Raw genomic sequence first — 27,725 nt, forward strand, 5'->3', positions numbered from 1 at the left:
TAATTTCCTTGTTATCTTTATAGTTTTACCCTATAGTTTTAATATGTTTATATTAAGATAGATCCCTTAATAAAATAGTGTTTGGCTTTGATTGACTTTAAATTTTGGATAAAAAGAAGCATATTACTGCATTCTTTTTTACCTTTTTAGCACGGTGTTAGGTTTTTTGAGATTTGTTTATGTTGAAGCACATAGCTGTGACCCATTCACTTTTACTGCTTGTTGAATTTAGTTGTTTGTACCACATACTTTTACAGTCCATTTACTATAGATGGATTTTTAGATTGTTTCCAGTCTTTTGTTCTCATGAATAATCTTATTGTATAAGAGAATTTCAAGGGCCTTGTCTGACCCTGCAGTTGTTGAGCAAGTATGGTTTACCTTACTTCATGATAATGCCTGTTTTCCAATGTGGTTGTACCAGCAGACAGTAGGAATCCACCTCTGCTCCTTATCCTTATCAACACTTATTGTCCTTGTTCTCAATTTTTGCCAATTTGGTGAGTCTGGATACATTTCTTTGTGGTTTTTAATTTTCATTTTCTTAATTATTAATGAGTAGATCTTTTCATATACATTCTTCTTAAATGCTTCTTCCTGATTATTTCTTATCCTCCCCCATTCCCTTTTGATTACATCTTCTTTTAAAAACTGATTTATATTTATGTATTATGGATAATTTTTTTGGTTATATGGGCTATAATTATTTTTTGTTTGTAGCTTGTGTTTATATTCTGTATGAGACATTCTTTATTTCAAAGTCAATCAGTCTCTTATGTTTGCTCTCCTAAATCTTTATACTTTTTGCCTTTTACACTTTTATTTTATGAAAAGTTAAAGAAGTCTTCAAAGACATAGAAAAGGAAAATAAGATGAAGTGGACCCTTCCCCATATATCTATCACTCATCTTCAAAAAGTCCAATTTTGTTTCATCTTTTTTTCCCCCTCTTCACTTCTTTTTTTTTGGGGGGGGGAAGTATTTTAAGCAGATCTCAGCATCAAATTATTTCAGAGATTTCAGTTTTACTGATATTTTATCTATTTGATGAGTTAGAGAGGTATTTCATTGTTTTTTTGTCAATGTTCATTGTTTAAGTAACTCTAAAATGTTTAGAATTATTTTTCCGGTGAATATAATGTTTTACTATTATGAAGGAACTGTCTTTATTTCTCCTAATTCTTTTTGCCTTGAAGTCTCTTATATCTGATATTTAATATAACTGTACTAGCTGTGGTATTTCTAATTATGCTTTTATTTTCAATTTTTTGTATTATTACATCTTAACATGTGTCTTATAAGCATCATATAGCTGGCTTCTGTAACTTTACCTAGCCTATTTTTGTAATTTTAACTATAAAAATTAGTTCTTTAAATATATCATGAATAATGAATGATGTATTTTGATTTTTTCCTCATATTTTGTGCTTTTGTCTTTTTCTCCTTTTTTGCCTAAAAGAAATCATTTTCCCTATTAGTTTCAAAATGATAGATTCTGCTTTTCATGATAATCTTAGTAATTTATCATGTATGTTCAAATTAGCACAGTGTTAAGTTCATTAATGTCTGTTTTATTTAAACATTTAATTTCAACCCCTCTTGTATACTATCATTGTAATGCATTTAATTTCCTGTTTTAAAAGAGCTAATTACTCAGAGTGCTATCATTGTCTTTGTGAGTGTTTTGTTAACATTACCCACATATTTATGCCTTTTCCCACTTTTTTGTGTCACCACAGATTGACATTTCTCTTTATATAAAATTCTGTTTTATCTAGCACATTGCAGGTATTATTTCACTATCTTGACTATAAATAATTTGGCTTCAGTATTGCCTTTAAAATCCAGTTGTAGCTTTCCTTCTTACATTTTTTGAAGGTTATCTCTCTCTCTGGTCACTTTTAAAATATTCTCTTCTTTTGGTATAAAATTCCACTATGATATTTCAGTGTGTAGATTCTTTTTTTTTTTAAATTCTGTTTTAGATTTGTTGGGCTTTTTAGAAACTTAGATTACTATTTTTTTTTTAAGTTTTATAGTTTGAAGAGAAATTGCCAAAAATATTTTGCTTCTTATTTCTCTTAATGCCTATACAACTGTGGATTTTTATGAGCTCTTTATACTGTTCTCTATGCCTCTTAACCTTTTGTTCGTATGTCCAACGTCCTTGACTACTTTGGTTTGAGCAATTTCCTCTGTCTTTCAGTTCACTAATTCTCTTTTAATTTGTCTAATCTGCTGTTAAATCTGCCCTTAACATTTTTTGTTTTTAGTAATACATTGTTTATTCATGGGAGTTCTGTTTTGTTCTTTTGAAAATTAGTTTGTTCTGCTATATGGTGTTTATTTTGTTATTTATTTTGTTTGTGTGGACGTGAGAGATTAATGCTTATTTTTCTCAGAAAATTTATTTTTCTCCGTAACTGTGGAGAATCATTGAAAGTTGGGTTTCTCCAGAGAAGAATAGAGCATTATTTTGTTATTTGCCTAGGACCCCTTCCAGTTCTTGACCTCTTAAAATAAATTCTGAGCTTGAGGTTTTTCAGAACAACCAAATGGAATTTTAAATTGTAATTACACTTGTGAGGTCTGGTTTGTGGTTTTGAATTCCCAGGAGAAATGTTTTCTTGCCTCTCTTCAATGCCATGGCCCAGGGCAGTGCTTTTTCTTTTCTTCTTAGTTTTTCAAAAGTCCCATTGGAATATGCAACTCACTTGGAGTAAGGCAACCTCATGCTGAGGATTGTAGCTTTTTGAGTCCCGGACCCGCCCCCACCCCCACTTTAGGTGGGTCAAAACAAAAAAGTTGTAATTGAGTTTACCCACTTTGGCAAATCCTTCAGGGTGAAAATCAGCTATGGAGAGCTCAGTTGACCTTTTCTGTTCTTCATTTAACTTTTGCCCTGAATATTCCTGGCTTTCTTACCAACTAATGAGTGCATTTAAAATGGTTTATCCAATATTTTCTATTATTTTCAGCAGGAGGGGTCAGTAAAGGTTCTCGGTACGACATGTTGCTAGAAATGGAATCTGGCCTTTTCCCCCAATTCCCATGTAGACTTTACTGTTTGTGAACATCCAGTCACACAAGTAGTTGTGTAGCTAGGAAGCACTTTGAGGGTTTGTATTCTACGTATTATATATATTTTCTATTTTAAAATCTCAATTGTTTGGTGAAGGGGTACATTTTTATTGTCTGTGTTTTACAAATTGGTAAACTAAGACTTTGAGGAAGAATCTGAATATATATCTGGTGACTATGAATAGGACTAGGATTTAGATTCTTGACTTTGTATTTATAACATAATTTTGTTTTCTTTTCACTATGTCATCTTCCAAAAATTTCAATGTTAACATTTGATGTCTCCTGATTATTTTTGATCTAGATATGAAAATTCAAGAGAAACTATTGAAATAATAATATCTGTATAAAATTATAGCCCTGCATTCAAATTGCTTAAGGTTTCTGCAGTGACATAAAACAATATATTGACTTATGTTTTAGAAAGCAGTGAAAAAGTTGAGAGATGTTCTTTTTTGCTGTTGTAGGATTTTGAGGTACTTTCATTGTAAAACATAGGTAATTATTGTCTTTTCCAACAGGTGTGTATGTAATATAGATTGCAGTGGATACAGTTTTAATCCTGTGTGTGCCTCTGATGGGAGTTCATATAACAATCCTTGTTTTGTTCGAGAAGCATCTTGTATAAAGCAAGAACAAATTGATATAAGGCACCTTGGCCATTGCACAGGTAAGATCACATGGAGACCTGTCTTTAGTATTACATGCCTATAATCTTACTTGGTATTATTTTATATTTGTAAAATGAGAAATTCCTTGAAAGTTTTTTATCTTTTTTTACATCTTTCAGAATTTCCTGTTACTTAGATATTTTTTTCACTTATTTTTGTCTTCTGAAGACATAAATCACAATGCTTGATGGTTTATTTAGTTACCGAGCTGATCCTGGCATGGAGATTAAGATTTATATTTATATTTATAGTTCTAAGGTGATTTCAAATATATTATCTCTATGTAGTTTTTGCCCCATATGTGTTATAGGTACAGTTAAAGATTTTGGTGTGAAGTTACAGAATAGAAAGAAATGATACCCTTTGGTTTAAAATTGTTTGCCATTCTCACTTTTGTTATAAGATACCGTATAAGAATGATTTTGTTTGTTTGGTTTGTTTTGTTTTCCACCCCTGTGAGAATAGTGACAGTCATTGAAGCCAGAGGTTCTCAAATCATTTTTCCTCACTAGTACTCATATGAGCTGGGGTGTTGGAGCACTTCCTCAGTAGCATATATGGAAGAAGCACATTTTTACGGATGAGGACTGTACATCTTTTCTGCTTACTAGTTCGACTTCCTACCCATACCCCTTCCTTTTTTGGGCTTACTTAAGGGGTACTTTAGGAGTGTGCAATTAACTGAGCTAAAAGAAAAAGATTGTATGCCAAAGTTTGCTGCCTTATCTTGAATAAATCTTTGTGACATACTTCCCAACTGATTGCAGTACCAAAAAGTACTCAAGAAGCTCATCAGAGGATTTCCAGATGTATGGTTTTGGGTATGATAGAAAGAGGGGCATTTCCTGACAAAGATCTCCTGCAGATAGATATTCTTCTTGACTTTAATCTTGAAGTATGACTTCTTTTATTCATTGGGTAGTATTGAGAGCTTAGGTAGGAAGAATAGCTCAGAGAAAGAGTATCTTCTCTGAGGAACCTGGTATCTGATTGGTAGTTCCTGGAATAGCACGTTCAGAGCATTTGGCCAAACTTGAGAATTTAAATTGAAATTCATGCAGATTTTAGATTGCTTTGGAATGATTGGGCCTTAAGTTTTATTTTAGCCCCTTCAGTAATTTTCCAGTCAAGCCTAACTGTGCCTTTTAATATCTCCCCGGCTATGTATTGAGATCCAAAGCTCTTATGTGCTAGCAGGTATTTATGGTTCTTATTCAGTCTCCTAGTTCAGATGCAGCTCATAAATCAAGTGTTTTTTTTCCCCTAGAAAATGTTTGATAACACAGTTGAGATTCCAAAATAATTTTATTCTGAGTTTTCCAGGAAAACTGGTAGAAGATAAATCTTTAGATCATTGTTCCTTGGAGAGTGTGAATTCTTTCTCCTTATGGTATGTGTTGTTTTTAGTTTTCACAGGAAGGATTTTTTAAAAAGTAGATGATATTTGAGCTAAAGTCCAAATGAAATTATAGTTCATAAAGTAAAGAGCATATATACCTGTGCTCCCTTGAGGCCTGAGGCAGAAAAGGGACAGTTGACAAAGAGGAAGGTAAAAGCCATTCCACAATGTTATATGTTTCAAAGCATCATTTTGTATACAATAAATATACATAGTGTTATCTGTCAGAGAGAGAGAGTGAGAATGGTGGGAAATATAAGCAGGATAATTGTACAAAGTTAACAAGGACCTGGAGCATTAGGAATAATTGAGTGTTCTATGGTATGACTTCAGTATCGTATGTTAATTTGAAAAACTGTATTCTCTTATAGACACAGATGATACTAGTTTACTGGGAAAGAAAGATGATGGACTACAATATCGACCAGATGTGAAAGGTACCAAATCATGATTATCCTTGGCCATAAGTCCAATGCTCTGTATGCTCACATGCATTATTTTATTTGATTGTTACTGCTGCTCTAGTGAGAAGAGCCTTATACCCACAGGAACACTGAGACTCAGTGGTGTTAGATCCAGTTAACTGAAGACCACCTAGATTTTGAACTCCTTGATTAGGACTTCCATATAATAGTCCTATTATCAGTGCATCTTCTACTAATTTGTTTGGTTATTCTAATGGACAGTTAGAATATGTATGTAAGCCACCTCATATACCTAATTTTTTTAAAAAAGTAAAATAGCAACTATCTTAAAAAAAGTAAAACAGTACCTATCTTAAAATTAAATGAGATTATACACATCAAATGCTTAGAATAGTGTCTGGCCTGCTTATTGAGTACTCAATAAATGGTAAGTATTATTGTATTGAATAATTTATTACTTCCTTTACTTGAATTTTTAAGCCTGAACCTGTTATAATCCATGAGCCCCTGAAATACCAGTTTCCCATGATGATACAAAGTACTATATTTGAAATAAAAAATCTTCTCTATTCCCAGAGACGACATAATAGATTATTCCAGTTTTATTCTCTATACTGATAAAATATGACCAGAACAGGAAGGCCATTTTTCAATATTTAGAAGCTCATACTTAAGGCAGTCTGGGGAACTGTATATGCCTCAAACACTTGGTGGTTGTTGATAAAATCACTTAATAATATGACTGTGTTGATAATTTAGTATTTTTTTATACATAAGTATTGATCTATAACGTTAGCTGGGTACTGTGATGTATATCTCTAATTTCAGCTACATGGAAGGCTGAGACAGGAGGATTGCAAGTTGGAGGCCAGCCTGGGCAAATTAGTGAGACCCTGTCTCAAAATAAATAAATAAAAATGGCTGGGGATGTAGCCAAAAGTGATAGAGTGCTTGTCTAGCATGAATTAGACCCTGGGTTTGATCCCAGCACATTGATCGAGAACTAAGTTTATTATATACCTAATTTGTACTGTTCATCTTACTAGACATTACCTGTGGGTAGAAAGATATCTAGTACATAATCTCTGCATCTTTATAGAGTTTGTGCTGTAGTAAAAAAAAATGCATATAACTAATTTGTAACGAAGTAGAAATTGATTATAGTCATAAAATGTAGTAAAGAAGTGAATTGGGAATTCAGAAAAGATAAGATTACTCTTTGGTGGGGGAAAATGAAAGCCTGAGAAATATCATGAAGGAGGTAGAATTTGAGTGAATGTTGAAAGGAGTATTAGAATTTGAACAGGAGTCAAAGGGTATTTAAGGAGGACGGAAGAGCAGGAGCAGAGTTGTGGACATAAACATTTATGGTAGAATGTGTTGGAGAATGGTAAGGAATCCTTTTTGGCTGGATTACAGGACTTTGGAGAGAGAAAGAGGCCAGACTAGAAAGAGCTAGGGGTGAGATCTGCTACCCTGGGAAATTTAGACTTTATTTATGGGCAGTAGGGAATCATTAATATATTTGAAAACAAACCTACAAAGTTAACCACTTGAATGAATGATACTTGGCAGGAACATTTTGCTTATTATATATATTGAAATGAAAACCTTTGGGTGGACTCAGAATAGGCATCTGCTTACACTCAAGACAAAGAGCTAAAAGTCACCAAGACTTAAGCTCAGGTGACTGAGTTCATGGATTCTTCTTTTAGGACTAAGGATGCTGGGAAGGGAAAGGTGTTTGGGGTAAGGTAAGAGAAAAGTCGATGGTGTAGGTGATTAATTGCATTTTGGAGTTTCAGGTGTTTGTGGAATTCATCCAGGTGACTGTTTAGCATAAATCTGAGAGGCAGTCCTTGGATATAGAGATATGATAATGGAAGCCATGAGAATGAATGAGAGAGTTTCTAGCACTATACTGTCTAGTACAGTAGCCACTGTCCACATGTGGCTCTTGAATTAAAATGAAATTCTAGTCCTGTTTCAGGTGTTCAGTAGCCACTTGTGACATGTGGCTGCCACAGTGTTTAGCACAGGTATGGAATATTTCTGGAGTTGTAGAAAGTTTTATTGGACAGTACTTACTTAGAAAGGAAAGAAGACCCAGCTTGGGAAGAAGCAGACAGGATTAAGAGGAAGGCAACCAAGAAAGGGTACTGTGGTACAGAAGCCATGGGGAAAAGATGTGCAATAGACAGTGTTGTCCTCCGCCTTGAATTTGAAGGCAAATGGAATCGTTAAAGTCTTAGGCCAGAGAGTTTCTATAGTTAGAAAGATAAAATCCAAACAGTGAAAGACTTAAGAAGTGTTCCAACAGTAAGGAGATAGAGGTCAAAAGATTTATTTGGTTGTATTTTTAAAAACTTCATTTGCTTTTTTTTACCTGCCTTTCACAACAGTTATAGGAGCCTTCAGTAAATATTTGCATCTGCAATACACAGCCAAGACTGTGTAGATACACAGGACCTAGGATGGGTCCCCAAAGTGACAAGCAGGAACTTTGCACCAGCAAGAAGGCAGACAGACTGAGAAGGAGTACTCAGTGAGGGAAAGCTTTGAGAGTGGAATTCTTAGAAAAGAGTGTTGTTAAACTGGGCACTCAAATGTCTGAAATAGTGGCTGGTTTAGATTCATCTTGGGCTGTTGGGATCCTGTGGTAAATATTGAAGTAGGAGTGTTACTGGTTCTGTTGCAGATATTGAAGTCATTAAGGATGTGATGATTGAGTGTCAGGTATATGGGAAATGGGTGCTTGACATTAAAAAAAACTTTATTATAGAAAATTTCAGAGATAATGTAAACAGAATAATGAACGAACCCTCATGTACCCAGAACTCACCTTCAGTATTTATCAACATTGTTGTTCTTGTTTTGTCTGTTTACCTTCACCCACATTATTTTCATTATTCTCATTTGCAGATTTTTTTTTCTTTTGAGGCATAATTTGCAATATAGAAATGCACAAATCTTACATGTGTCAGTTTTTAAAAAAATTTTTGTTTTTGGTACTGGGGATACCAGGGGCACTTAACCACTGAGCCACATCCTCAGCCCTTTATATTTTATTTAGAGACAAGGTCTCACTGAGTTGCTTTAGGACCTCACTAAGTTGCTGAGGCTGGCTTTGAACTCATGATCTTCCTGCCTCTGCTTCCTAAGCTGCTGGGATTACAGGTGTGCACCACTGCACCCAGCTATAAGTGCCAGTTTTGACAAAAGGATGTACTCTGTGTGCATCACAACTTACCAAAGTTGATAACATGTCCATCTACCTGGGAAGTTTCTTTGTGGTATAGACATTTTAATCCAAAGATATTTTTATATGGGCTGGGGATGTGGCTCAAGCGGTAACGCGCTTGCCTGGCATGCGTGGGGCGCTGGGTTTGATCCTCAGCACCACATAAAAATAAAATAAAGATGTTGTATCCACCGAAAACTGAAAAAATAAATATTAAAAAATTCTCTCTCTCTCTTTCTCTCTCTTTTTAAAAAAATATTTTCATGCAGCCTAAGATCTAAATGCCCTTTTCCTACAAAGACATTCTCATTTCATTCCAAGGATCACATCATCCCAACCCTCATGTCATGATTGACCTCATTCTTGAGCCTGCTCAAGAATGCTACTGCTGGCCAAGGATACCATAATTAGCAAGATGTTAGTATCATGGGTCCCATTTCTTGGTGACTGTTGCTTATATATTTCAATGCAGCTTTTTGATATACCTTTTAAAAATGATGAGACTGTGGTCCAGGTGCTGAACTCATTGAAGGAGGCCTGACTGTGTGTGATGGAGCATCGTGATGAGGGTGGTTTCAGGTCTGAGAGGCTGGGCATGTGAGTGAAGGGCTAGCCTGGAAGTGACCTTGGTAAGCACATTACGGGGAGGTGTGGAAGGAAAAGATATCGAGGAAGCAGTTTGGTCTTGGAACTTCAGGGAGATGAAAGAAGTATTTTCTAAGGGAATAGTTGAAAAGATAGATGAATTTATTCACTTCTTAGAAAAGGTGTTTCACTGGCAGAGTGGGAAAAAGAACAGTCAGGGCTGGGGTGAAGAATAGCCAAGTTTAGAAAAGAGAGGCTGGGAGGTGTTGGAGAGTAGGTAGGAATGATGACCCCTTAATGGAGTCCTAGGAGACTGGGATTGGAAAAGGAAACGTGTGGGATGTTAGTGGTGAAAGTAGGTATGCACAGTAGTTTAGGGGAAGCCAGACAGTGTTTTGAGTTTTTTCATTAGAGGGATTTGTAGAAATACTGAGCTTTAGAGTTTCTGATGCAGTGTTGCTGTAGTTTCTGCCTCAGCGCTTTACCTTCTAGGTGCATGTCTCAGCTTCTGAAAGCAACTCTTCATGCTTTGTGTGGATTGTTCCCTGATGGGACAGATAGCCAGGACAGCACGCCTTGGCAGATTATCCCCCGGTCCTAGGTTTTCTCATAACATCATCACTTAGGACCATGCAAGCCTTTGTCTTTGGAAACACTGCTGATGGTGACAGATTTGTCTGTGAAAACATCTGTGGACAGAAGGACCCACTGGGTGACCAAATGCACTTTGTATATTGCACACATGGAAGCATTGTTCAGGCACTAGCAGTTGCAGCTGTTTGTGGAGCCTGTCACCACTTGCCCCAGGGCATTGTTTAGACAGGATTGTTCTGTGGTGAGTTCTTCCTGTGTGAAGGGCACATTTCTGTGTTGGTTTCTAAAACTATGCATTATTGCATTTTTTTTTGAGGGAGTGGTTGCTGGTGATCAAAGCTAGGACCTCACATATTCTTCTTTGCATCTCTAAAAGCTTTCTATCTCTCCATTTTGAAGTTGTCTAATTTATCTGGTCTAGAAAGCAGATGCTCAGACATTCCTAACACATCTCCACAGTAGCTTGATGAGATGATAGTAGAATGGCCACACTCTTGCCCTTTGGAGTCAGACTTGGTCCACACTTAAAAGCTGTGTGACCTGATTTCTCTGAGCTTTGATGATCCCTTCCACAAAATGGGGGCAGTAATATTTATGGCCCAGGGTCACTCTAAATAACAAACACCAGATTATTGAATTCATTATTGATGTTATTATGGCTACTGGTGATACTTTTTGTCTCCTAGTTTTACTGTTGTCGACCTATCTCACTGTTGTTGAGTTTGCCTATCTTGCTATTTCGTGTTATGGCTGATGAGTGACATCAGTTGGACATTCATCCATTTTTTAACAAGTATCAATCAAGTACCCTACTGTATGCCAGGTGCTTTCATATATTGGTGTTATTATTTAATCCTCATAACAACCATGCTATCCTCACTTTGCAGGTGAAGAAACTGAAACTATGAGTGTCTGTTGCTCATGTACAATGGCAGATCAAGGACTGGAGTTTAGACTTGCTGATCCTAAGCCCTTTTCTTTAAATCACAGCTATTCCAGAATTCTGTTCTGTCCATTTGCTTTCTTTCTGAATCTCCTTCAGAATATTTAATCTACTTGGCACTGTTACTTTGGTGAGCTTTCATGTTTGTTCCCTAGCCTCATCTTTCTCTGAGCACTAGTTTGACATTTTAGTTCCCTAGTGAGTCTGTACTTACTCTCTGCTCTTCTGTAGCCTCAACTCCAGGAGCTATTATAGTGCTTAGAATGTAATAGTTGTTTAACAAATACTTAGTGGATGATGAGATGTAAATCTGAACCCAGCTTAGTACATTCTATATCCTGGACCACCTATCATTAGGCTCATGTTTACAGTCATTTTTACATCATTCCCTTTTAAGAGCATTCCCATTTTTACACCATTCCCTTTTAATAAAGATGGCGGTTCTGTTCTTACTAAATGTACTGGGTTGCACACTAAGCTTAGTCAAGTAGGGTGGAAATGGGAAGTTTGGCTATCGGAATAAAAGATTGGTGGGTAGGGGGAAGAGTGTGAACAGACTGTAGAAAATCTATACAAAGATAGAAATTACATTCAACATTATGAAATCTGTTGATGGTATTGGAATTTATTGTATTTTGATGAGTTGTTGTCTCTGGAATTGTTCAAGTAGAAACAGACTCTCAGGGTTAATTTAAAGGATTCCTTCATCAGACCAGATAGCTCCCATGGAGCCTTCCAAGTCCAAGTTTCTCAGCTCATTCACTTTCCGGATACCTTCAGGCTGTATTTATTTATTTTCTATGTCATAGTATTTATTCCTCCTGCTGAGTACTAGCTTAGCTTTTCACTGCCATGAGTTTAGAGTATGCTCTGTTTACTTTCTACTTGGCTACTTGTCTTCCTAGTCCCTTTGCCACTTTATCTGGTATGTTGGTATCCAACTATTTTAGCACCTTTATTGGGATATAATTTCATACCATGAAGTTCACATGGTTTTTAGTATACCTACAGAGTTCACCAAACTTTATCATAATCTAATTTTAGAACATTTTCATCACCCCCCAAAGAAACTTCATATCCATTAGCAGCCAGTCACTGTCTAATCCTAACCAACAACCCCAGGCAACCACTGTCAATTAAATTTTACATAAAACAGAGCTTACCTTATGTTGTTCTTAGAAGACCTTCAGTATTTTCCTTATCTGTGATTAAGAAAACATGTCTTACCAGAATTCAGTGCTTTCAGCTTGCATTTCCAACTTTATTTACATACTTCCCATCTCATTAACTCTTCTCGGTAGGTTGATCTGTTCCTTCAGTGTGCATTATATCTTCCCTTTGGCTTCCATTTCTCTATCTAAACCTATTTAGGATATGGGGCCTAACTTGAGTCCTACCCTATCTATATAAGTCCTTTCTGAGTAATTTGCCTATTGATTTCTTTGAATGTGAACTTCCATAGCACCTAGTGGTATTCAATTGTAAACTGCCATGAGGGGCCCTCTTTCTTTGTGTGGTTTGGCTTTGTGTGTGTGTGTGTGTATGTGTGTGTGTGTGTGTGTGTGGTGATTGTCTACAGAGATTATAAGTTTCTTGAGGGCAAGGACTATGTATGTTTTTTCTTTCTGTCCTCTGTAGCTTAGCTGAACATGATCTCACTCTCTGCAGTCCCCTGATTACATACTTTTATGGTGTCCCACTGTGAAAGAAACAAGTTCTGAGATGTGCCATGATGTAGCACAGTGATTGCTTCCTCAAGTCCCTCATGGCTTGACTAGGAATGGAAGATGGCATTTTTAGTTTGAAGCCGTTGTAAGAAAAGTAAATTTTTGTTGTTGTTGTTGTTGATTTCTATTAAACTATTTCTTGTCAATGAATGCTAATTGCATGAGAAAAGTCTGCTTTGATCACAAGTATTTATTAATAAAAGATCTGTTAAAATTAAGTTTTAATTTGTTGTGAAACATGGAACCAGGACTGCTAAAAGCAGTTCAGTTTAAGGAAATATTCAAGGTGGACTCTCTATGTGGATAATAATTTTGTCAATTTATAATTTATTTTTCCTCCAATGAAATATTAAAGTGCAAAACTGAAGATTTTTTTTTTCTCTTTGTGCTACTAAGGAATGAACCCAAGGCCTCATATATGCTAGTCAAGCATTCTATCATTGAGCTATCCTCCTAGTCCATAAAATAGAAGAATATTTTTATAGTACAGCTTGTCAACAAGTAGAAATTAGAATCCATTCATGTAACATTTATTGAGCATGGAATAATACTTGGTAATATTTATTAAGGGCTTATCGTTTTCCATGCACAATTCTGAGTTCTATAAGATCTTATATACATTAATACACTAAATATATTGTCTCATTAGTTTTTAAAACAGTACTGTGAGAAGTGGACACTATTTTTATCTCCATTTCTCAAATGAGGAAACTTGAGGGCCACGAACAGCTAAATAAATGTCTTTAGGTCATGTAGCCACTAGGTGTTGTAGCTAGGCAAACCCAGGTTGTATTCAGACCTAGGCAGGCTGACTCTAGAGCTGTCTAAGTTCTAAGTTATGTTCCAAGTGTAAGGAGTTATATAGACAGGGATGACATGAATGTCAGTACTCTTTAAGGAGCTCACAGTCTCATGGCAGAGAATGATTTCAAAACCCACACAGCTGAACCACAGTTTCATGAGTGTCCACAGAGGGGTGAATGCTCAGGGTCACAGCCAGGCAAAGAATGCTTGGTTTCTTTTGCCATGGGACTTAATTCTGGCTGCTAGAGGAGACCGTGAAGCCCTTTAAGGTCAGGATATGTCTTCTTTATATTCCCAACACCTAGCAAAGTACTTGGCATGTGGAAGGTGATTGATAGAAGATCAACAAATTGGTCATCTATTCTGTGCTGTTTACTATGGTGATTACGAGCCACAGATGGCCACAGAGCCCTTGAAAATGTGTCTAGTGAGAATTCAGATGTGTTGTGAGTGTAAAGTATCAGACTTTGAGTCTTATCTAAAAAAGAATGTAAAATACTTTTTTATATAATATAAAAAATAAAAAATAAATTAATAAATAAACAATAAATAATAAATAAATAATATCAATAAATGATATTATTTACTGGATATGTCGGGTTAAAGTATATGATTAAAATTAACTTGCCTGTTTCTTCTTACTTTTTAAAATTTGGACTCTAGAAGATATAAAAGTACATCTGCAGGATGTGACCACTATAAGCTACTGTTATGTAAGAACAAGTTTCATGTGTCTGTTGGACAGCGCTAATCTCATTCACCTCCCTTCAGGAGAAGACCTGACTTGACCAAGCAAGGACATTTTTAAAATTAAGAATTTAGCTGGGTATGATGGTGCATGCCCATAATCCCAGCAGCTTGGGGGAGGCTGAGGCAGGAGAATCACAAGTTCAAAGCTAGACTTAGCAACTTAGCGAGGCTGTCTCAAAATTTAAAAAATGGGCTGGAGTTGTGGCTCAGTGGTTAAGTACCCCTGGGTTCAATCCCTGGCATCATAAACAAATAAATAAATAGGTAGATAGATAGATAGACAGACAGAAAGAAAGAATTAAGAATTTATATCTTGGATTCCCTGGCTTCTAGTTCAGTTCTCTTTCTAGGCTTAACTTAAATTAGTACAATATGAATATATAAATCAAGGTAATATGACATGTCTTTGGTCTTGGCAGTGGTGACATGATATCTCCACATTAGTTACTGTATCATTGAGCTTAATCCTCACTGAAGTTTTTCTTCCTGTTTATATATAAATTTTGAGCATGAGAACGTCTGCATTTTGAGTTCTCAGTTTTTTGAACCTCTCTTCCCACCTTTCCCTGGGTCTTCCTCTTCCCTATCCATACATATATACAGAAGCCTCTATTTCTCTCTTTTAAATTTGTTTCCATTAATATTCTTCAGATTTCCTTAATGCCTTTATTTGTGTTTGAGAGATGAACCCTTTGCCATTATATTGTATGCTGTATATATAACTGGTTATGTTACTCATATGGTACATGCATTATTTATCTCACGTGATCCTCTCAAAACTGTATGAAGTATAGGTCCAGTTATTTTGATTTTATGATTATGGAATCTTAGGGTAGTATGCTCAAGGTCACATAGCCAATGGGCACAAAATTTGTAAGTTGGAACCCTAAGAGAGACGGCAGGAGGCCTGGTGATTTTTCCTGCACATGGACAAGCCATTGTGGAACTCTGGGTCCATGTAACTGAGGAGAGATATATTGGTGTATATGCTAAAAAAGAGATTTAAAAAATTATTTTAAAATGGAGGGGAAAGAGAAAACAGTGGTGTTGGTGGGGAGAATGTCCTCTTTCCTGCTTTGTTTGTCTCCCTCTGACTCTGTCCCCTTTCTGACAGTGGCATTACTCACCTTGCTTCATTTTCTTCACTTAAACTCTGCTCAGCTCAACTCAGTTCATATCATTCTACCTAAATATGAACAGACGTTCAAAATGTTTGCAGAGTGGTTCTCTTTTGATAGAGGTCTGTCAGGTGATTTAAAATTCATCTTAATTTGTTCTCTATGTTATTTGGCTTGTTTTTACAATGAACATCTGCTAAGAAAAATTTTATGAAGACATAGCAAAATTATTTTCATTTAAAAAAAAGCAGTATGATCTTTCATTCCAAAAATAAACTTTTTACCTTAAAATTTTAGAATGCCATAACTTGCTTTCTGCCATTTCATTGTTCTTAGATGGTCTCCGTTTCATAGGCCCCAAGTAAATAAATAACTTCACTCCCCTAGGGCAAGTAGTGTATGCCATCTTTCTTGCACAGAAGTGAACTTACTTCTAGACCTAGCATTATTATTTCTTTAGATGAAAAGAAAACTAATGATGTTTAGTTTTCTTTGGCACATTGTTCTTATATAACAGTAGCACATAGTAGTCACATCCTACAGGTATTTTTAAATACATTGAATCTAAACACTCTACCTGCTGTGTTTGTGGCATAATGGGAATAGGAAGGGACCTTGGATCTCATCCAACCCCCATTTGATAAATCTCCTTTCCAAATTGCCTAGCAGGTGGCTGACAAGGGGTGAATTTATTTGCTTTTTCAGAACCTTTGAAAAGTCCATATTTTTCAGTTTGTTTTTCACTACTCAGTGACCTGGTTTGTGTTCTTTTAAGATGCTAGTGATCAAAGAGAAGATGTTTATATTGGAAACCACATGCCTTGCCCCGAAAACCTCAATGGTTACTGCATCCATGGGAAATGTGAATTCATCTATTCTACTCGGAAGGCTTCTTGTAGGTAAGTCAGTGCCTCCAGAGCAGCCGTGGGAAATTTTTTCCATCTGTGGTCACTGTTTTATAGAAGGCAGTGAAATGTGAACTAAATATTACCAAAAAGTAGTGTTTATCTGTAATAGAGCAGTAACAATAACAACAAACCACAGCAGAATAATAAAAAATACCCTGGAAAGAAATATGCAGAAACAAAAAAACATGGTTTATTTAGGTTCTGAGATTATGGGCTTATCATTTTTAAGATAATGTTACATATTTTTTAATACAAAAGATAAATATGTCATATTCCAGTTCTATTTTTGTCTTTAGCAATCTGTCATGGAGTGGTTGAGGGACTGTAGAATATATTAAGAATAGAGAATATGTAACTCAAATAAAATATATGCTAAAATAGATTTCTAAAAATAAGGGAGTGGGAATGAAGAATCAGGTGTGAGTTGAGAGATGGAAATGGAAAGGGTGTAAATACAACTCCCTGATTCCAGAGAAGTTACGTAACTTGTTCAAGGTCAACAGCAGGTTAGAGCAGGTTAGAAATAGAACTGGGAAAAAGCTAGATCTCAGATTTCCCGATACTCAGCCTAATGATCTTAGTGCCTTTGCTGCTCTGTGCCTGGCGACTGATGGCATTTCCCGGTGCTGCTGCCAGGAGCTCACCCTCTGTCTCAATGTGGCCTGCGTAGCCAGGCCAGGTTTCTATAGACATGGGGAGATGGCTCTCATTCTGCTCACCCCTGCCTCTGGGAGCTGCGCCAGGATCTTTTTTCCTCACTTAGTCAAAACATCAAAACGTGGAGAGAGATTATACTTTGCTTTTCTTCTCTCATCCCAGAAGGCAGCGAGTCTTCCCAAGAAGTAAAAGGAAACTGCTGGACATCACATCTCCTGTGTTCCTTTACTTCTTTAGCTTTCTGCTTCCGATTGTTATTTTCCTCTCTTGCTTAAAAACAACAAAACAAAACAAAGCACTATAAACTGTTAATGGTTGAATAGTTCTTTGTTAAGCCTTTGGTTCTTTCCTGATTGGAAGTTCTCCTTGTCTTTGAAGAAGCTAGCCTTCCCCTCCTCTTTTTCTAAACATTAAAAAAGTATAGCCATATAAGACAGAACAAGCCAGGTTTTAAACCAGTTCTACAGTGGATTCCTCATACTTGTCCCACGGTGGCATAGATACTTCATGAAGTTGTTATCCTGATGTCCTTGAGGCATTTTTCTAGATGTCTACCTGAAGGAGGAGAGAAAATTACATTCTGATAATGACATGATACCAGGCCACTCTCTAGTATTTTAATGATTGATTGTAAGAGGATTGAATGGTATGCTGATTTAAGACTTTGGAATCAGATATACTGACTTGGCCAGTTATTGGCTTTATGTTCTTTGGGAGATACTTAAGATGTCTGTCTTATTTCCTCATTTCTAAAGTCATAATAGTAATAGCATATTGTCTCATAGTGTTGTTAAAATTAAACAAGATCATATATATAAAGTGCTTAACACACAGTATCTGGTATATAGGATGTATTTCATAAATAACAAATTGATATTATGAGACTGTAAGCCCATTACCTCAGGGGCTGTAGGTTTGGCTATGGTAGATAGTCAGTAAATATTTTTTGAATGACATGTGATGGTTATCAACTTTGCTTCTTCTCTATAGGAATTTCTTAAATGCTAGAGAATCTCTTTCCTAAACACTTATTACTAAAAAGCAGCTGATAATTTTGTTTTGTCTGAGTATTTACAGTGTATTGATTACTTGGTATTGAATTCTTTCTGGCACTAGGGTGTTAAATTTGAATATAACAAGGTTTTCGGGATTTTTTTTTAATTAAATTTTTTTTTTTAGTTGTAGATGGACACAATACCTTTATTTTATTTATTTTCATATGGTGCTGAGGATTGAATCCACTACTTCACATGTGCTAGGCAAGCGCTCTACCACTGAGCCATAACCCCAGCCTGGATCTCAGGATCTTACCTTCCAAGACCATGTAGTCCAGTGACAGACACTGACAAATAGTAAATAACTAAAATATAATTTGGTAAATGCTATCATATATATGAGGTGTTTTGGGACCTCAAAAGAGACTTCAGTCTGAAAGGGGGTAGAGTATATTTTTAAAGGAGGGATCAGGTTTCACAGGAATATTTGTGTCATCCCAGGAATGTGGCTTCTATTTATTTGTTTATTTTGGTACCAAGGATCAAACCCAGGAGTACTTAACCACTGAACCACATTCCCAGTCCTTTTTACATTTCATTTAGAGAAAGGGTCTTGCTGAGTTGCTTAGGGCCTTGCTAAATTGCTGAGGCTGGCTTTGAATGCACAGTCTTTCTGCCTCAGCCTCCTGAGCTGCTGGGATTATAGGCATGGCTTTTATTTTAAAGACAGTGAGAAACTATTACTTTACGTATCTTTGTTTTGATCGTATAGGAAAGGCACTCTAGTATTATCTTGGAAAATGGATTAGAAGCCTGAAAGTTAGCCTGGTGTGGTGGTGCATGCCTATAATCTCAGTTACTCTGGAGACTGAGGCAGGAGGATCATGAGTTTGAGGACAGCCTGGGCAACTTAGTAAGAGCCTGTTTCAAAACTCAAAATTAAATAAAATAAAAGGCTGGGGATATAGCTCAGTGATAGAGTGCTTTCCAATTATGCACAAGACTCTGAGTTTAATCCCTAGTAAAAAGAAAGAAAGAAGGAAAGAAGGAGGAATGGAAGGAAGGAAGGAAAACTGAAAGAAGCAAGAGCCTGAATTAAGTCATGGGGTTGTCTTGGGCCTGAGATTAGTAGACAGGTTGGAGACAGAAAAATGAAGTAGTTGAATCTGCAGATACTGGTTAGATATGATGAATGAAAACATGGGGGGGTTGGTGGAGGGTAGGAGGATAAAGAGGTCAGTCTCCTGGGTTTCTGTCTAGAGAAAAACTGAGCAGCACATAGACTGGGAAGAGTGAAGAGGTTTGGGAGAAGAATGGGTTCAGTTTAACATGCTTGGCCTAAGGTGCCTGTGGGATTCTACTTATGGATGTCTGGTAGGCTGCTGGATGTATTTTGTTTTAAGAACCCATGATAGATGTGGGTTGAAGATGTATATTTGAGCATGATTTCATCTCTAGCATGTATCCTTTTGTTTCTGCCTGGCAGTATTCCATCCTGATGGCCTCTAGTTTATTGATCTTGTCACCTGTTCTATGTCCTTCACCCATTGGATGATCCTCATGATCATTCATTGAGTTGATCCCCTGTGTGTGCCTTTTCCCTCTTTTGTTCATCCTATTCACTTGACAAAGCTAGTTCTCATTCATTCCGGCTTCCCACCCACTGCATGCTGATACCTGTGCTGCTGAAAATTGTGCTGCTGTTGAAAGGCACACTACCAGGTTAACTTACTCACTGATGCGTGTGCCTGTAAGTCTCCAAGTGGGCCCTTCATGCTTCCAGGCAGTCATTTTGTGACTGCAATCCATTTATTCTGCTCTCCTGGATGGCTGCTTTATACCTTCACATCTCTCCTCAAACTGTACCTCCTTTCTCATCCTTACTTTCAACAAATGATCTTGTCTCCAAGTTCACTCAGAAACCTGAAGCAGTATGAAGAGAGCTTCCACAGGCTATTACTGTCACCTGCCAGCAATTTGTTACCTTTTCTTCCATATCATATATCTTGCTATAAATATTTACAAATATTTGTGTTTCTTCCATCTTGAAAATAACCATCTCATTTCCATTAGCTACATTCCTTTCTCTTGTAGAAGAACTTGAGAGTTGTCTATAATCTGTCTTCAGTTCCTCACTTCCCATCTCTTCTTGAACTCACCCCAGTAAGCTTTTGTTCCTAGCACTGCCTGGAGACCATTCTCACTGCTAAAATCAGTCACTGATTCTTCATCTTAAATTACTTTTGAAGGGTCAGTAGCATTTGGCACAGCTGATTGATTGCTTCCTCCTGTGTGATGCACTCTTTATTTGGCTTCTAGGGTTATATTCTCTCTTGGTTTCTGTAGTTTGCTGGACATTTCGGTCTTCTTGGCTGGTTCCTCCTTTGCTTCCTGACTTCCTCAGGTTGTAGTGCTCCAGGGTTCAGTCCTGGTTCTTCCTTAGCAAATCCATCCTGCCACAGGGCTTTAGATGACATATGCTGATGGCTTTCGATTTACATAAATCCCAAAGCTCTCTTCTGAGAATTTGAGACTTGGATCCATCTGCCTCCTTTACATTTTCACATGAACGTCTGACACCTCAATCTCAGCAGGACTAAAGCTGATCTCCTGATCTGCTTCCCCTCCTTTAAACCTATTCTACCTGCAGTCATTGCAGGCAGTCATTCCAGGCAACCTTTTCCATCTCAGTTGATGCCAACTCCATCTCTTCAGTTGCTCAGATAGAACATCTCTGTTACATCTTTGACTTCTCTTTCTCATGTACCCTTATCTAGTGAGCTGGGAAATCCTGTTTGCTTTTCTTTTTCTTTTTCTTTTTTCTTTTCTTTTCTTTTTTTTTTTTTTTTTTTTTTTGAGAGAGAGAGAGAGGGAGAGGGAGGGAGGGAGGGAGAGAGAGAGAGAGAGAGAGAATTTTTAATATTTATTTTTTAGTTTTTGGCGGACACAACATCTTTGTTTGTATGTGGTGCTGAGGATCGAACCCGGGCCGCACGCATGCCAGTCAAGCGTGCTACTGCTTGAGCCACATCCCCAGCCCTGTCCTGTTTGCTTTTCTATTTCAGAATATATCCAGAACTTGATTACCTCTCACCATTGTCTACTGCTATTCCCAGTCCAAGCCAAATATTTTCTCCCTCTGGGATTATTTTAGCAGCCTCCTTGAGGTATCTTATAGGCCATATTGAACACAGCAGTCAGAGTGAGCCTTTTAAAATAAGTCCGTCTATGCCATTCCTCTGCTAAGACCCTTCCAGTGCCTCTCCCACCTCACTCAGTGCAGAAGACCCTACACAGTTTGGCTCCTTCACCTCTCTGTCTTGCTCCTCTCTCTCCTGCCACTTCACTCCAGCCACACTTACTGTTCTTGGACACAACATGCATGGATGCTCCCATTTTAGGGAGCTCCCTCTGGTTCTTCCTTTGCCTGGTTGCTCTCCTCCCAATTGTTGGTAAAGTCCCTCACTTCCCCCTCATTGTCTTTACTCACATCTCACCTTCTTAATGAATAAAGCCAAACCCCTTATTTAAAATAGCAGTCGTCCCTTTCTGGCCCAAACACAGCACTCAGTTTCTCTTTGTCTCTGTCTCTCTGTCTCTCTCTCTCTCTCTCTCACACACACACACACACACACACACACACACACACCACCTTTTTAACATAACCTGTTAGTTTACTTATTATGTTGATTGATCCACTTCCTCTCATCACAGAGTAAGCAGGACAGCTGTCTTTCTCTCCTTCACTGCTATATCCCATATACTCACTATAGTAGTGCCCAGCACCTAACAGGTACTCAATAAATGTGTCAGATGGGTGTGTGAGTGAGTCAGCATGTGGGGCCACTGAATGAGAGTACCTGTGGAGGTTATGTGGAATGGAAGAAGTAGAGGGTAGAGGACTGAACCCCCATCTGCCCTTAATGACAGAAGAAGAAATAATTACTTAGAACTTAATACTCTAGATATTAGAGAGTGTGGCTGAAAGTCAGTTATGGAAAATAATATCCAGGGAGGATTACTTGAATGATATCCGGCCTAATGATTCTTTTTGATACTGATTTTAATCTTTGGACTGAACTAATCCATCTGAGAGCTGCATATCTAGGACATGGTTATAGCTCTCTGTGGAACTATTTTGATTTTACTGAGCTCTGACTCTTGGCCATTAGCCTACCATGAAGGGCATTATTTTTAAAATCCCAAGACTTCATTATGTTATTGAATTTACTGTAGCTATGTCATTGAGGTTACTGTTCTCTATATTAGAAGGTGCTGTCTTTAAATGAGGACCAAATGAGAGGAAATTCCCTTGAGTTTAATAACGGTTGTAAATATGCTTATTTGAAATGACTTGTTTGCTTTTATTTTATGGAAATTACTTTTTGTGTCAGTGGCCAACCTCTCTGCCTCCTCCTTCCCTTGATTTTAGAACATTTGCATCATCTCAGAAAGAAATCCCATTTCCTTTAGCTGTTGCTCTCAACTCTTCCTATTTATGCCAGTCCTAGACAGCCCCTGATCTGTTTAATGGATTACTTATTCTGAACATTTCTGTATCATTTCTTTTACTTAGTTGATGGTTTTAAGCTTTATCCATATTGTACTATGTACTTTGTTCCTTTTTATGTCTGAATAATCTGTGGGGAATACCACATTTAAAAAATCCACTCCCCAGTTGAATGTTTGGGTTGTTTACACATTTTGGCTCTTAGGAATAATGCTGTTGTGAGCAATTGTTTGCAAGTTTTTGTGTGGACATATGTTTTAATTTCACTTGGGTAGATGCCTAGGAGTAGAATTGTCAGGCCAAATAGTAAACTCTGCATTTAACTTCCTAAGTAAGGAAAGCCAGACTTTTTTTCCATAATAACTGCATCATTTTATATTCCCTACAGTGTTCTTCCTTACTAACATTTGTGATCATCTGACTTTTAGATTCAGGCCCCATACTATGAGTACAAAAAGATATCTTATTGTGGGTTTGATTTGCATTTCCACAATGACTAATGATGGTGGATATCTTGTGCTTATTGGTCATTTATATGTCTTCTCTGGAGAAATATCTGTATAGACTTTTGCCTATTTCTTTCTGTTTTTTTTTTTTTTTAATATTTTTTGGTTGTCAGTGGATCTTGTATTTTATTTATTTATTTATATGCGGTACTGAGGATCGAACCCAGGGCCTCACACATGCCAGGCAAGTGCTCTACCCCTGAGCAACAACCCCAGTCCATTTGCCCATTTCTTAATTAAGTTTTTTGTTTGTTTTTGTTTTTTTGGTCTTCTTATTATTCTTTATATGTTCTGAGTATAAGTCCGTTATCAGATATATAATTTGCAATTTTTTTCTGACTTTGTGGGTTATCTTTACATTTTCTTGATAGTTTCCTTAAGCACAGAAGATCTTAATTTTAATTTAGTCCAATTTATCTTTGTTATTGTAGTTATTGTTGCTGTTGCTTTTGGTGTCACATATGAGAAATTACTGTCCGATCTGGGGTCACAAAGATTTACCCCTATATTTTCTTCTAGAAATTTTATAGCTTTAACTCTTAGCTTTAGATTTATGATCAATTTTGAGTCAGTTTTTATGTATGTTGGGAGGAGGAGGCTTTGTTCTTTTCCATGTGAGTATCCAGTTGTCCCAGCATCCTTCTTTCCCCGTTGCATTGTCTTAGTATTCTTGTCAAAAATCAGTTGGCTATAGATTTGCGGCTTTATTTCTGGGTACTCAGTTCTACTGTCTGAGCTGTGTGTCTGCCTCACTACTGTTGTCTGTCTGTCTGCTTGGAAGCTTAGAGCCCAATGTGAATCTTCCTGACAGGTGTCCAGGAACCTCAGGGACTGGGCTGGTAAACTCATATCACCCTGGCTTTCCTTGTTTCCTTTTGTTTCTGGTATTGTAATGTGGGCTTTAGGCTAAGCTGCCTCAAATCCTTTTCTAACAAGGTCTGGGACATCAATAAATACACACACTGTCCTTACACATCACATATTTTATTAATCAGTTCAAACGGAAGCTTGGCTAATTTATACGCTTCACTTCTGTCAACTTACCAATGTGAATTTTCTGTTCAATATCTTAAATATTCCCCCCTTTTAAAGTATCAGCCAATGATGTTGCCTTTGTATTTACTTTTTTTAAAGTTTTTTTAGTTGTCAATGAACCTTTAGATTTATTTATTTATTTATATGTGGTGCTGAGAATCAAACCCAGTGTTCACACATGCTAGGCAAGTACTAAACCACTGAGCCACAACCCCAGCTCCTGTATTTACTTTTAATTAGAGTTCAGATGATTTCTAAGCTTAGTGCCTACTTGAATGCTTTGCTCTGTTTGTCATTAATAACTTATTTTCATCTCCTTCCTGCATCTTAAATGTTTGTGCTTCGTATACTGAAAAGTCTTGAGTATAATTTGGTATTGTGTTCACAGAACTATAAATGTTTATGACTGTTTATTGAGTAACCCAGTTATCTAACTAAGCCTGTGGAATACCTACATAGAAAGTCACTTTCACAAGGTGCTTACCATACTTATTTTATAATTGCAAAAAGTCCAAAGCTACTGATAAGTCTTAGAATGAGGAGCAGATCAGTTAACTGCATTGTAGTCACTGAAGGGAGTATTGTAATTTTATTTTGAAATGATGGTAACAAAGACTATATAATATAGCAACTTCAAATTAATCTGATTTAAAATAAATAAAAAAGGCACTATGTAAAATAGGCATGTCAAAAAGACTATAGGAAAATATACAGATGGCTTTTTTTTTTTCTTCAGGTGATAGGAAAGTGACTTTCTATTCCTGTTTAAATTTTATTGTGTCTTTTAATTTAGAAACTTGACAACGTAAGAATTTGCAATTCTCATTGGAATTCCTTTTGTTCCCCTTTCAGATGTGAATCTGGTTACACTGGGCAGCACTGTGAAAAGACAGACTTTAGTATTCTCTATGTAGTGCCAAGTAGGCAGAAGCTCACTCATGTTCTTATTGCAGCCATTATTGGAGCTGTGCAGATTGCCATCATAGTAGCGATTGTCATGTGCATAACAAGGTAGGTAATGATGTAAGAAATGTCAGCTCTCATCTGCAGGGTGGGCTGTAGGCTGGGGCTGAACCTCAGTGGTAGGCTCTGTTTAGCATGCACAAGGCCCTGGGCTCAGTCTCCAGCACCCAAACAACATCAGACTTCCTAAAATTGGAGGTTGGTGGCTGTTAAGATACAGAGAAACTTTGAAGCAAACCTTCATGATAGGTGTTTTAAGTTTGCTTCAGTATATTAGGGAAAAGCCTAGGGGTCCATTCCTTGATATTTCAATGTGGGTTTGCCCTCTCTCTGTCTTGCTTCTTTAATACGTGGGTCAGAACTCGTTATCAGGGTTACAGGCAGAGAGACTAAAACAGTCTGTGAAATAAAGGAATTTAGGGATCTTGGAACTGTGTACTTGAGCAGTGTATTCAGGGACAATAATAATAGTAGTAGAATTTCTAAAATGTTCTGTAGATGTACAGAAGAGCCATGCAGAAATGTTTTAAGCCCTATGGGCCACAATGTGTTTTATGCCCTGAGAATATGCTTTATCTGTAGTACTATAATAACAAAAGAAGAAATCAGAGGTTAAACATAACTACTTTTCTTATTACATCATTGTCTTAACATTGTTTCATACTCTAGATTACAGTGATAAGTAATAGGCTTTAAATTCTGCATCATAAATTAAACCATTTATCATAAATTAAAGGACTTATTTGGAGCACAATTGGCATGAATGAGTGTTTTCCAAACTGAGTATGTCAAACTGAACTAAACCTGAGAAATGTCAGAGAAAATGTCCTCGTACTTCCCAGTCTCCTTTCTTTTTAATTTTTTTTAGTTGTCAGTGAACTTTATTTATTTATATGCAGTGCTCAGAATTGAACCCAGTGCCTCACACATGCTAGGCAAAAACTCTACCACTGAGCCACAACTCCAGCCCCTGTCTTTCTTCTTGCTCTTTCTGTCTCCTTTAAGGTTTGGCACAGATAAACCTCATTTTTATACTTTCCTCCATTTTTTGGAAAGGGGATTGGTGCACATCAAGTACAGATATTGGCAGTCCGTATTGGATTTATGGCCCTTCTAACTAAAATCTGAATAGAAGCCAGCCCTTCAGTAGTCTCAGCCATCTGGAGCTAAAATGATAAATCTAGAAATGATTAAAAAATGTTCTCTGAGTAACAGATATTTTTCATAAAATCAGGTACTAAAGTCAGTGCATTTCATTCCATAGAACAGACGATCTTCCCTTAGGCAAGACTACTGAGTATAAAATTGGGCAGTAGATCAAAGTGGGGACACAAAGACATACTAATAGTGACAATAGGAAGAAAAGATAGGAAAAAATCACACAAAAGCAGGCTGGCTGTGGCCATTTAGTATAGGCTCAGAGATTAACTAGTTTGCCTGTGGTCATCCAGTAACTAGTAAATAGAAGTGTCTTGGTTTGAATTCAGTGCTGTCGATTCCCAAATCGTTCATCTTCTGCTGAACCATCAAGAGGAAGGTCCATGGCAGTCATGCTGGGAAATAGATTTGTTAGGCATGCCTATTGCATGAGAACTGGGTTCAAACTTGATTTTATAATAGTCTAGGGTTTTTGAGCAGGAAAGGGTTTAGTATAAACCATTTTCCAAAGCATTAGTCAAAGGGTCATGTGCAAAATTCATTGGAATAGAGAAGATATCTGATATTGGGTGGGGGGGATTATGCCTTAGGGTATTAACATTGGAGTAAAAGCAGGAGTGGGATAGTATGTGATTTGGAAGATGAAAGAAGGAATAAAGGGAAGGAAAGATTTTTGAGGCCAGGTGATAGGCCAACTTAAGAGGATCAACGGATGTTGGAGACACCGAGAAATGGCTTAGAGATAACCTCTTCCTTTGGAAAAGTGAGGAAACTAAACTCACTTTGAGAAGTTTTGAGTTGAGAAGTACCTTTTTCAAGGTCATAGAATTAGTTCAGCCCTTTTGTAACCCCTAATTCACCTTTGCCCTACTCTGTGATTCTACTCTCAGTGTGCTGTAATCTTCAACTCCTAAATTAAAATTACCTAGTGGGTACTTGTTAAGTTGGTACCCTCGAGTTTATGACCACGTCCATTTGCTGCCTTCCTGCCCACTTGGACACCACAGTCTTCACTGCCCACTGTCTCTACAACCAAAGAATCATCTCTTTGGCTTTTTGAAAAAAATATTTTTAGTTTTAGATGGACACAATACCTTTATTTTATTTATTTCTCTAAGTAGTGCTGAGGATCAAATCCAGTGCCCCATACCAGGCAAGGGGTCTACCACTGAGCCACAACCCCAGCCCTCATTGGCTTTTATCACATATTTTTCCTTGTTTTTTTGGTTGTGACATCTCCCCTAGAATGTCTTGCAGTCTTGGATTTGGAATGTTATAATTATGCTTGAACTTATCTCCATTGAATTTTTAAGGAGTGCCTCTTCCACACAGTCCATTGTGGGACAGCTGTCCACATATCACATGGTGTTGCTTGTGATGAATCTTCCTTTAAAAGAATGTTCCCACTGACCAACTTAACCAAGACTGCATGAGCCATCCTTTCTTTCATGCTTGGAATTATCTTTTATGTTTTTAGACTCACAGAATAACAGATTGGCAGGGACCTTCAGTGTCATCCTAGCCAAATTCCCTTATTTTGTAGAAGAAAAACCATGGCCCCAGGAAGTTGGAACTTTTCCAGCACAAGGTCCTAGTGAATTAGTGCTGGTTGAAGAGGTCTACCAGTTTCCTAATTTATGAAATGGAGATGATTCC

The 27,725-nt window shown here is 37.1% G+C and overlaps 1 protein-coding gene across 2 annotated transcripts in view; it reads left to right on the plus strand.

Annotated features, from left to right (window-relative positions):
* The window catches only part of Tmeff1 (transmembrane protein with EGF like and two follistatin like domains 1), a 90,826-nt gene that overhangs the window by 60,904 nt on the left and 2,197 nt on the right, over positions 1–27,725 (plus strand). For both annotated transcript variants that reach the window (XM_027930954.2, XM_071600782.1), the window contains exons 6-9: positions 3,602–3,750; positions 5,522–5,587; positions 16,113–16,236; positions 24,801–24,959. In XM_027930954.2, the coding sequence (XP_027786755.2) occupies positions 3,602–3,750; positions 5,522–5,587; positions 16,113–16,236; positions 24,801–24,959 (498 nt within the window). The remainder of the gene's footprint in view (positions 1–3,601; positions 3,751–5,521; positions 5,588–16,112; positions 16,237–24,800; positions 24,960–27,725) is intronic.

The sequence above is a fragment of the Marmota flaviventris genome, chromosome 13, assembly GCF_047511675.1.
Source record: "Marmota flaviventris isolate mMarFla1 chromosome 13, mMarFla1.hap1, whole genome shotgun sequence".
NCBI lineage: Eukaryota > Metazoa > Chordata > Mammalia > Rodentia > Sciuridae > Marmota > Marmota flaviventris.